The 12,444-nt window shown below is 41.7% G+C and overlaps 1 protein-coding gene across 4 annotated transcripts in view; it reads left to right on the plus strand.

Moving 5' to 3' along the window:
* TMEM87B (transmembrane protein 87B) overlaps positions 1-8,885 on the plus strand; it is a 50,200-nt gene extending 41,315 nt beyond the window's left edge. For all 4 annotated transcript variants that reach the window (XM_060412436.1, XM_060412435.1, XM_060412434.1 and 1 more), the window contains 3 exons: positions 1,812-1,864; positions 4,263-4,293; positions 5,604-8,885. In XM_060412436.1, coding sequence (XP_060268419.1) covers positions 1,812-1,864; positions 4,263-4,293; positions 5,604-5,663 — 144 coding nt within the window. In that variant the 3' untranslated portion in view covers positions 5,664-8,885. The remainder of the gene's footprint in view (positions 1-1,811; positions 1,865-4,262; positions 4,294-5,603) is intronic.
* Positions 8,886-12,444: the final 3,559 nt, after the last annotated feature.

The raw sequence follows: 12,444 nt of genomic DNA on the forward strand, positions 1-12,444 counted from the left end.
CAGAATTTCAGGCGTGTACCAGACCTACTGAATTTAAATCTGCTTTTTAGCAGGATTCCATTGATGAGTCACATGCATATTAAATCTTGAGATGCTTTGTTATAGTAAAAGTTTGTGTTAATTTTTCAGCATTTTTAAGTGATCTTTGAAGCCATTTCAGATGATGTTTATCTGTTGGGGAAGGACTGTTAAACCACATAAGCTCGAATAAAATGGTAAAATGTAGGGTAGAAATGAGTTTTAAAATGTTTTATGCATAAAGTGGTAGTTACGAAAGTAATTAAACAAAATGGAAATGCCTATCATACAGTTTCATATTTGGCTTTCTTACCTCTGTTGTGGTTAATAAGGTGTAAAAATTTATGTACACACCTAAATTCTGACAAGACGGATGGTGTATGCAAGTTTCATTTGTTGGATTTGGTAACTTCGCTAATTATTACTTTTGGTAGTTAGTAATTCTTTAAAGTATGTTGTTTGAATAGTTTCATGGTAATTTAACTAAGCTTTTAAAAGTGCAAGAGTTTTGGGACTTCCCTGACGATCCAGTGGCTGACTCTGTGCCTCCACTGTAGGGGCACAGGTTCTGTCCCTGGTCAGGGAACTAAGATCCCACTTGCTGCATGGTCAAACAAGTGAAAATAAAGTACAACAGTTTTATTTATCTGCCTTTAGAACTATTAAACCTTCAGCTTGCTAAGAAAATTTCCTCTTATTTTAGGGATTTGTCTCAGTTTATTTTAGAGCTCAATTTTTGCATGTATAGCAAGGGAGAATGCTTTCATTTCTCGAAATTATGTAGCCAGCTCTTGATCAGAAGTTTGGAACCTTGTCTTTTCTTGATCGACTTATTTCTCCCTGAGATTCACTCGGAGAATTGGGTTACTATTAGTACTGGCTCAGTTGATTTTCTCTCTCTCTAGGTAAGCAAGATATCTTTAATGCTAAAACCAGAGGATTCCATATAGCCAATTTGTCTTATTTTACATTGTAAACCAAAATATTCAGTATACCTTTTATTTTTCTTAGTCTCAGTAAAATGACTATAAGCACATTTTCTGTAGAAAAAAAAAATGTAGGTGCCCTACGTGAAAGTGCCCGTCACTCAGTCGTGTCCGACTCTGCAGCCCCATGGACTGTAGCCCACCAGGCTCCTCTGTCCGTGGAATTTTCCAGGCAAGAATACTGGAGTGGGCAACCATTCCTTTCGCCAGGGGATCTTCCAGAGTCAGGGATCGAACCTGGGTCTCCAGCATTGGGGGCAGATTCTTTACCATCTGAGCCCCCAGGGAAGCCCCCAAACTGACTTGCTTTGCTTTGCTTTTCTCCTGTAGAAAAATGAGCATTAAACACAAACAGTTGGAATAAATAGGATTTTATAAAGTTAGAGTATCTCTACCATCATCTTTTTCTTTTGAAAAATTATAAACTCATGTTATGAAATCAGCACATCAGCCATGACGAATGCTGGAAGCAAAACAATGAACACAAATCAGCGTCCATGCTGTGGCTCACCTTACAAATCAGTGCTCTTTATTTTCACTGTGGTTTTTCAAGACAAAAAAATAGTACCTTTGCATCTAACTAAAGCCAGAGAAGTACAAAAATCCAAAGTCCAAATGTTTGACTATTTAAGAAAATCCTGGCATAGTTTCCGTGTGGCATGAATGAAGTTCTCAGGCTATGTAGAAATTAAAAGAAGGTCATGCATTTAAATGTAAATACTTAATTATATATATATGTTCTATTTTAGAATTCTGCTTCCAGGTGTTACTAAGCAAACGCTAATACATAAATGTTTATTTCTACAGGGTGAAGATTTGAAGTGGGTGGAGGAAAATATTCCTTCTTCATTCACAGATGTGTAAATATTGTCTGTTAAAGTTTGAATCTAACATTTAGGCTGTAGTATAAAGGGATAATTTTCATACTTTTTAATGTGCCTTTTAAGCCTCTCTCCTCTGTATGTCTCTGTGGGCCCCCATCACTAGTGGTGGACAGATTAATTTCATGCTGAAATGCAAAGAAAACATAGCCCTGCCTTGGCCTATCTTTCTCCTGCCTTTTCAGTGCACAGCAGCTATCTTAATACTCCTGCCCTGTCAACCAGCTCCTTTTTTTATATAAGTTTATCAGGGCCAGAGTCATTTTGTTTTCACTTTATAATATGGAAAAGTTCAAACTTTTTTTATTTAAACACATGTAACCACAATAACATGTAGCGTGGGAATGCTTTTGGAGGAGAAACATGAGCTTAGGAAAACTAGAGTGCAGAGGAAGCCTCTTTGGGGACTTAGGGCTCTTTGGGTTCTTCTTTATCGGTGTCTATATCTAACCGCAGTCTCCGGGCCGCAGACTCGTGTCTGTATGTGACTGCAGTCCCTGGGTCACGGACTGGTATTGGCAGGAGGTGAGTGATGGGCAACTGTGAGAAGCTTTATCTATGTTTACAGCTGCTCCCCATCACTCACACTGCCTCCTGAGCTCCGCCTCCTATCAGATCAGCTGCGGCATCGTAAATATAATATGCTTGAATCATCCCAAAACCATCCCCACCCCACCCAGTCCCCACCCCAGTCCATGGAAAAATTGTCTTCCCCAAAACTGGTCACTGGGACCAAAAAGATTGGGGGCCGCTGCTGTGTGACACATGGATTCCAGGTAGCTGTTTCCACAGCAGACAGCAGGGTGGCCAGAGAGGATGTTCCCACATACTGTTTGCTCCTTTCCCTGCTCCCGTTTACTTCCTATTTAGACCTTTTCTGTCTAAGTTTAGCTCAGTGCTACCCAAAATGCATGTGCTGTTTACATCGCAAGTTTAGAAACTGGGCTTCACATCCAGGTGTATGTGAGGTCCTTTTATATGCTTCTGTAGAAACAGAACAAGCGTTTTGCAAGTCATAGGACAGTTGAAACAGATCGTGAGTAACCCACATGACCTAGTGTGTTCTCTGCACTCACATGCTGTCTATCACGGCTTTTCTGTGTCTTTGATAAGTGAGAAAGGCCAGCTTAGCGCAATTCGCCTTCCGTCTCAGCGCGCTGATTCCATCTCACTGAGTTTTAGACAGTCCTTTCCCTCACAGCAGGAGCCGTTGCTAGTGTTTATCTCTAAATGAGGTGCCAAGCCCCCGGTGGGCTTTCTCCTTGGCCTCCAATGTTCTGGTTCATATTTCCCTAAGGTAGTCGCCTCCCCTGGGTTTTCCTTAACAGTGTTATTCTGAGCCACCTGAGCGCCTTCTCGCGCACATCTCTGAGGCCCCCACTTCACCTTCCTCCGTCTCCACCACGAGCCGCGCTGCCAGTAGCATCTTTTGGATCGTGCGTTGATGTGACTTTCTTGTTGAGACCTTGACACGTAGACCTTTCCTTTGGGCTCTCCCTCTCACTGGTCCATCGCACACCGAGGCTCTCCATTTGTCTTTTCTTTTTATCTGTGTTATTCTCTTTTCTGAACAAAGATGATGTTGTGTAATTTTTTCTGTTTCCAGTGCCCTTCACAGGTTTGTGTCCAGTCAAGAATAACAATGACATAGGAATTAAATACTTGACTCTATAAATAACCACCTTTTGTAATATGTTCACTCATCCACCTTTTAAAAAGATGTATAATTTTAATTATAATTGTATTTATTTAAAGTGTACATGGTGATTTGACGTACAGGTCCATAGTGAGAGGGTGACTACAGTCCAGCCTATTCATCCCTCTTTCATTCTTACAAAAGCAGATGACATGTGGGTTTTCAAATTAGATAGCACATCGCTAGTCAAGACATTTGTCCAGCTATTCAAAGTTAAAAATTACAGGGCCTTAAAAATAATATAATTGGTTGCCCAAGTGTATAGCTTAATATGTTTTTAATACAAGCACACTCATGTAGCCAGCACCCAGATAGCAGATCAAAAGCTGGAAGGTCACTAGCACCCTAAAAGCCATCTTGTTTTCCTCCCAAATCATGACCCCACTCTCCCAAAGCTGCTGCCCTACTGATGTCTGTAGCTGTAGATTACTAGTGTTGGTTTTTAAAACTTGATCCCTCAAACCGTCACACCTCCTTTTGGAGGGCTGTGCAGTATTCCAGTCCACCAGTCTGCAGCACGTGGAGAGCAGTGCTGTGTGTCTGTTGGTGACACTAGTGCTCATTTCTGTCAACTGTGTCTTCCAGGAATGAGAATTGGTAGATCATGAGATATACTTATTCAGCTTCTGTAGATTCGCTGGCCTTTTAATAACTTGTCGACTCTTTTTTCTCTTATTTCAGAGCTCTTCCAGTGTTAGTGGATTCAGATGAGGTAAAATATTTTTGCTTCTGTCTCGGAGCTATTATGTTCATAAAGTAGAAATGAATCTCAGAAATTCTGAAAGTTACTTTTTTATATGATTACAAATTGAGCAGATCTAAAGACTCTGCATTGAGTTATGGGTAAAGTTTTGAGGAAGTGGATCCTCGTTTAAAACAGGAGCAAGATACTAACGTAATAATAATATTAATATATAATAAATGCTTACTGGTATAAGAGGAGGGAAGAATTATTCTATTAAGTTTTGAGTCTAAATTTTTAACATCTTAAGATGTAAGAGTTTAGAAGACTTCAAGATGGCAGTTTGTCCGTATTGATCCCTTACAGATATTTTCCTGCAGTAAACAGACTTTCTAACTGATTCACATTTACAGAGTAGGAAATGGGAGCAGACGATGTGGGTTTAGGGAGGTTTTGCGGGGGGATTAGTTGTGGGTCACCTGGATACTCCAGTACTTAGTCACACAGCGCATTCCCACTGGCACTGTCTGTGGTGGTGTGTGCGTTTCCTTACTCTCTCCACATAGCCCACCTTCTCCTCCTCCCACCCCGCCCACCCCTGTGTCCATAAGTCTGTTCTCTGTCTCTGGGGATTTGACCATAGTAGGGTGGGAACTCTAGGAAGGCTGCTGTATGCACACACCTTGCTACAAAACCATTGCCCTCGACCTGTTTGCAGGGTCGAGTAGCAGTAAAGATGCAGACGTAGAAGACAGACTTGTGGACACAGCGGGGAGAGGAGAGGGCGAGAGGGATTGAGAGAGCAGCAGGGAGACGGACATCACCGTATGCAAAATAGATAGCCAGTGGGAGCTCCCTGTACAGACACCCCAGAGTGGGGGATGGAGCGGGGGCGTGGGAGGGAGGGGACATGTATATACCTGTGGTTGGTTTGTGTTGATGTATGGCAGAAACCAACACGACATTGTAAAGCAACTATCTTCCAAGAAAGTCAATAATTACGCCCCCCGCCGCAAAAAACCTTTGGACTCCAGGATGTGTATACCATGGAATTACTCTTAAAGGGGCATTTATAGGATTCATTTGATAAATTATTGATTTCTAATTTAAAAAATACTTAAACAGGTTAAGTCAGACAAATACCTGGATGATTATATTCCATAAGTAGAAGTCTGGACTATATGGTTTTTATTTTTTGTATCTAATATTTCTGTGTATATTGTGGCATGGAAGGCACAAAATTGTGGCTGCTTTATAGACACTGTATAGAGAATTGTGTTAGGTCTTGGAAGAAGCATCAACATTTTAACGAATATCTCCCCCCCCCCTTTTTTTTAAAGGAAATTATGACCAGATCTGAAATGGCAGAAAAAATGTTCTCTTCCGAAAAAATAATGTGATGGAACCCAATAATGATGAAGGACTCCCTCAAGACTAAAAGAGAACTTCGTTTCGATAAAGCGCGACAAGTTTTTATTGCGTCATCTTGGAAATCTATGTGTGAAAATTAAGAATTCAGATGGTAGGAGGTTTCTGTAACCCTTTTTAAACTGACCCCTGAGTGCCAGTTTCATGTCCATTACATTGCCTGCTTGGCAATGATCTGAGAGAGTATTATAATAGAGATAGGTTCCCAGCTACGCTTAGCTGACGGGTGGCAGACATGTGGATTTGGGCATGTGGGTTCTCTCTCTTTTTTTTTCCCTTTCTGAAAAATACGAAAATTTTTTTTAAATATGGCAATTTAAAATACCTTACTTACATCAACGTTCCTATTGCTCTTCAAAACAGTGATATGATTCTTCTGAGATATGGTTAAAGCAGTGTCTCCATCTGTTGGGTTTATAGTTATACATTGCAATAATAACTCTCTTTGACTTTCATGCTGAAGTGATTTGGTAATACTGAGTTGCCAGAAAGTTCATTTGTTCCGTGAGAGGTTACAGGAAAACCTGAACGAACTTTTTGGCCAACCCAGTGAGTAAAACTCGATAAATGTTGGAACATAAGGGTGTATATATGGGTAGTCTTGCTCTGGGTGTGCATGTGTGTGTGTGCACAGGTCTGTGCAAAGGCCTTGTGTGCAGCTCACACCATGCACATCGAATTGTTGATCTCTGAGCTCAGGGGAACACAGTTCATGGAGAGAGAGGTCCCTTCTGAAAACCTGCTGCGCTTGTCCCCTCCCTTAGGCCGGGTGTATACGTGCTGCTGCTGAATGTGCCTGGGACAGGTGGGGTTACCTGGCCACATGGTTCCACCAGAGAGCACTTCTTCCCTAGCAAGCTGGGAGGCTCATTACCAGTGAGCTTTGAGGAAACTAGAACCTTCTATATCATCCTAGCATATTTGATTTTGTAATAATACATGTATTTAACTGCATAGTAAGTATATCACTATTAATCTTCTAATTAATTTTTTAACCTTAAACCATGTTTTATACATTATTTTGTTATATATGTAATGTGTGATTCGAAAATTTAAAAAAGTTTTTTTTTTAATGCAGAGCATGCTAAACTTGAAAAACCATTGGATACAGTTTGACGGAAATGGTAGCTGTTTAGCTGCTTTCCTGACCAAAGATATAAGGCTGATGGATGTTTAGAATAGGAATTAAAGTTAGAATCTTCTGTGTCTTTCTTTGAAGGAGTTCTAACCTTTGGAGTTAAGGATGACTTCAGTTTTTGATGAAGAAGTATCAGGGTCTTAACCAGTACAAACACTTGAATTATAACCTTCCTTTTTTTTTCTTTTCCATAGTGAAGCCACAGAGTGAAGTGGTTTCTTTGAAAAGGCTACCTTTTGAATTGGTTTCTCGTTTGCTCATTTCATAGGGGTTAGTTAAAAAATAAAAAGATTTCTAGTAGTAATGACTGTTGAAAGATACTTTCAGCTGTATCTTCAGTAGTGACTATTGGACCCTGTTGTGCTGAGAAAGGCGTGGCTTTCCTGATGCTTTTGCTTTGGGACATCCTTCCCAAGAAAAGAATGCCTAACAGTGTGGGTTCCCTTTCTTATTTCCGTTTCTGCCAAAGCAGTGGACTCCACCTGAGGTGTTTCCCAGCGTTTATGTCCATTTTGACTGTGGTGTATATTTGGCCCTCAGTTGTTTCAGAGCTGAAGGTGACCATTTCCATCTTGTTCCTAACATTTGTATCTGGTACCACTCCCCAGATTTTGAAGCAGATTGATCCCCAACTCATATGGCTCCAGTTGAATTTTGAAATGCAGAATCCTGGGCTTCCAGCCGCAGAGGTAGTGGAGTATGAGTAGGGAGTCAGTGGGAAGTGTGCAGTGATAAGGGTTAACACCTCTGACGTAACCTTGATAGTGTTGATGAAAACACTTCTTTCTGCAGCTGACAAGACAAATAATGCTGTGCCTGCATAGCTCAGCTACGTACCAAAATGCAGACTTTTCTCATCATCACAGAAAGCAGTATTTTCTCCTGATAACCTCATCAGAAATGTTTTCCAAAGGACATATACTGTGTCTGTCATCCTCGGTGGTCAGTGTTGTCTACTGAAGACTCAGCCTGAATCAGTTATTCCTATAGAGGGCCTTCTTGGCCCCCTCGTGTGCCCAGGACGGGGAGCCCCAGAACTGTAGCCTTAGTTCTTATGAAGGACCCCCAGGGAGAAGTCACACTCAGGAACACCATCACAGCTCATCACCATTGCTTCTGCACAAAGACTCCGGAAACTGGTGGTCGGGGTCTTTGAGGCTGCCACACCAATTTATTCTTAGGATGCCATCAGAATGGGTCTCCTTATGAATGCAGAGATCTGAGGGTAAGAGTCCAGTTCTCTTTGTTTCTAGGCAAAATGCCGAAGTGTGCTTACTGTGCCATTTGTGTGAGGCTTCTGTGATGTATGACGTTGGCTTAAAAGGGAACGTTCACGTGTTAAGTTAGAGGAATATTAGTATCTGCTTTAAAGGAAAGTTCATTTCAAACATAAGGAAAAATAGATGAATGTGTGGATTTTTTGAGCCCAAGAGATAAGATGTTCCTGTATTTTTCTTGTGAAGAAGATATTTAAAATCTTTCATATATCCTATAGAGAGTTCTAGACTTCCCCACTCTAACACAGTATATTTGCACTACTATAATGTGAAGGCTAAGGATATAAAAGATGTACATGTGATTGATTTTTATATCTTTTTTAAAGGGTTTGAGTCTGCTGCACTAAACTATACATAACTGGTTTATGAGACATGTTATACTAGCTTTATAAGCCCCTCGTGTTGGAACTTGTGTCTCGGTATCTACCAACAACACGCGATAAGCAGTGCAAAGCACCACGCCTTAAAGAAAGAAGTCTAATGTGTTGGTTAAAGCACCAAAGAGTGTATTTAAGTGACAAAAGGAGATTTAAGGACATGGATATTATAACAGGAGCTCAAGAAGAAACTTCTGTAGAACTAGGAAAACATGTATTTGGGAAGAAAATTTAGGGGCTAAAGTTGTATATTTTTTATTTAAGAAGTTAAATTATTGTATAATTTGGAAGACGTTGCTTTGAATGTAGCACAAAACTATTTCAAAGATTTTTATTTGAAAAAAACGGATGTATTTTTGTGCCTTAATATTTGTTCTGACTTAATAAAATGCTTTCTTGAGACTTCTGGATGGTTGATTCTTGGTAATATCTATGAGTACTAAAATTATTAAAATCTACAGGAAATGTAGACTCTGATAGATAGTAGGACATTAACTTCTTGAAAGAGGAGGACAGTAAACATGGACAATGTTCAACCTCAGTAGTGACAAACGTGAAATGAAAGGAGAAACTTTTAAAAGCTCAAATCGAAGTATTTGTAACAATTGTTTTGCTTTCAGTGTCTAAGGAAATGAGCACATCAATAGTGCCAGGCTTCTCTGTTCATGGGATTTCCCAGGCAAGAATACTGGCATGGGTAGTCATCCCCTTCTCCAAAAGATCTTCCTGACCCAGGGATCAAACCCATGTCTCCCGTCTCCTGCACTGCAGGCAGATTCTTTATGGGCTGAGCCACCAGGGAAGCCTGGCTTCTGCATAAAAGTGTTTAGTATAGCATTATTTAAAGTAGAGGAAAAAATAAGCAAACTAAACATCGCAGTAGAATGGTTAAGGAATTATAGTTTAACCAGCTACTCTGCAACCATTACATTATGAAGACTGTAACAACATAGAAATGTACTCACAAAAGAGATGGCACCTCCCTTATGGCAGTGGTTGAGAATCCGCCTGCCAATACAAGGGACATGAGTTTGACCCCTGGTCCAGGAAGACCCCACATGCCACGGAGCAACTAAGCCCATGCTCTGCAACTACTGAGCCCGGGAGCCGCGATGAGAGAAGCCAGCGCTGTGAGGAACCCAGGCACCACAGCTGGAGAGTGGTCCTTGCTCACCACAGCTGGAGAAAGCCCGCGCGCTGCAACGGAGACCCGGCACAGCCACAAAATTTTACAAATACGATATAAAGTTACATGTGAACTCATGTAAACACCAAGTAAAGACAGTGGCAACAAATCACAGGGGCACTTAGAGTATTTAGGTTCAGCTGCTGCTGCTGCTGCTAAGTTGCTTCAGTGTGACCCCATAGACGGCAGCCCACCAGGCTCCCCCATCCCTGGGATTCTCCAGGCAAGGACACTGGAGTGGGTTGCCATTGTCTTCTCCAATGCATGAAAGTGAAAAGTGAAAGTGAAGTTGCTCAGTAGTGTCTTCGCAACCCCATGGACTGCAGCCTACCAGGCTCCTCCGTCCATGGGATTTTCCAGGCAAGAGTACTGGAATGGGGTGCCATCGCCTTCTCCTAGGCTGTAAATAATTATTCAATTACATTTCAAGAGGCTAAGACAAAAAGTCTGTTTATCCTAACTCGTAGGATAGCTGCAGAGGTGAGCAGGGCAACCCTGCTCCACACGATCCCTCTGGGGCCCAAGGTGTATCTTCATACTGTGGGCCTGCCATCTGCATTCAGCCAGCAGGAGGGGAGGGTTGCTCCAGACGGGGCATTTTGTAGGGCAAAACCTGAAAGTGGTGCCCATCACTTAGCACATTTCATTAGCAAAACTCAAGTCACAGAGCCACACCAAACCGCCAGGTGGACTGGGAAGTGGCATGGGCAGAATGCCTGCCTGCTATCTTTTCTTTTTAATGATTGACTTATGTTTTGTCTGTGATGGGTCCCTGTTGCTGTGCGGCCTCTTCTCTAGTTGCAGTGAGTGGGGGCTGCTCTCCAGCCGCAGTGCTCGGCTTTCTCACTGTGGCGGCTTCTCTCGTGGGGCACAAGCTCCAGGGCACAGACTTCATAGCTGTGGCTCACGGGTTTAGTTGCTTCGAGGCGTGTGGGATCTTCCCGGATTAAGAATGAAACCTGTGTCTCTTCCATTGGCAGGCGGATTTTTTTTTCACTGAGCCACCTGGGAAGCCCTGGATCATCACATATATTTATCAAAATGTAAATAAACATTCCACCTTTTGTGACCCAAAATGAAGGAAGGGAGAGGGAGGAAAGAAAGTGCCTAGTGCCCAGGCCTTCCCAAGACAGCTAAGGTTAGTGTTAACGGTGATTGTTGTACACGTTACAGAGCTCAAACAGACTCCTCCATACAAAATACAAACACGTGCTAAGGTTTATTTACGTGTGTTGAAATGAAGTTACCCTGGGCTTCTCTGATGGCTCGTTGGTAAAGAATCCACCTGCCAGTGCGGCAGACCTGGGTTCAGTCCCTCGTACAGGAAGACCCGACATGCTGTGGAACAGCTAAGCCCCTGTGCCACCATACTGAACCTGTGCTCCAGAGCCCCCGGGCCACAACCACCAAACCCGGGAGCTGCAACTGCTGAAGCCCGCGCACCGAGAGCCTGCGCTTCACAACTACAGAGGCCGTGAGAAGCCCGCGCGCCGCAGCCAGAGAGAGAGTAGCCCCCCGCCTGCCGCCGTCAGAGAGAAGCCGGCACAGCAAGGGAGACCCAGCACAGTCAAAGACTTTAAAAGTTAAATGACATTACCCAAGGCACGTCCCATGCTCCTTCAATGATAGTGGATTGACAGCTAAATTCCTACTAACATAACCTGGTATGCTACTGAATTCAGATGTAAATAATTTTGACAACATTTCCTTTAAATCATTTTGGGAAAGCAATAAGCTGCCAGAGAAGCCTGGCGTGCTGCAGTCCATGGGGTTGCAAAGAGCTGGACATGACTCAGCAACTAAACAACAAAATAAGAAACTGCAATGCAAGCTTCTGTACACGAACACTTTTAACCCTACCCAGCAGATGGTGCCAAACTATGTCTCTGAAGAGGTCTCACCTCAACATTTTTGGTCTCTAATTCTTGCCTTTAAAAAATTTGTAAATTCACTTTTACTTACCAAATGCCAACTAAGAGGCAAAATTTTAGTTTTAAAAAATATACACTGAGTACCACCATCGCGGCAAAAAAAAGGGAGCCAAGGAACAAGCAAGCAAACCTTCCCCTAAAACACTAAAAACCCCTTCTCATTTTGGTACGTTTCTAGTCTCTTTCAGAATTAGAACTTGAAAGCTTGGAAGGGGCCTATGAGCATTTTACAGATGAGAAAATGAGGTACAATTGACTCCAGGTCCCTCTGGCCAGATTTTGCTTTTTCTTACCTCTGGATCCTCAGGGTCAGAGGGAGATAAATGCTACAGGAGGGTTGAACTGCACATCGAAACTCAAAATATACTTTCTATGATTTGTTTATCCCTTGCTTCCTCATTTTATATTACTGTATTACCTTTGACTCTGGCTTCCAAATTCTTATCTCAACATAAACAGTCATAATTCTGATTCTCTGCTTCTAAATTTCATAAGTGGAGGCATAGTAGAGTCCAGAAAAGACAGTGTCAATTTTATTTTGTTTTGGTTTTTTAAATTTAAATTTATTTTTAATTGGATATTTTATTTTTAACACTACTGAACATACTGATAAAATATTCAGTTCTTAAGTTTTTGTTTGCTTTTTTTAAAAAAGAAAAGTGGAGCGTGAAGAAGCTGGACTTTTCACTAAGAAATTGCTTTTTAAATAATGCATTTATGATTATAAAATGTATGTGTAGATTTCAAGTTCTGATAATGGGGAAGTACCTTCTTTTGACTGCCCAGACAACAACTCTAGATACAATTAAAATAACTGCGCTGAAGATACTAGAGAGAGAGGAAC

Source organism: Ovis aries, chromosome 3 (genome assembly GCF_016772045.2).
Source record: "Ovis aries strain OAR_USU_Benz2616 breed Rambouillet chromosome 3, ARS-UI_Ramb_v3.0, whole genome shotgun sequence".
Classification (NCBI taxonomy): Eukaryota; Metazoa; Chordata; class Mammalia; order Artiodactyla; family Bovidae; genus Ovis; species Ovis aries.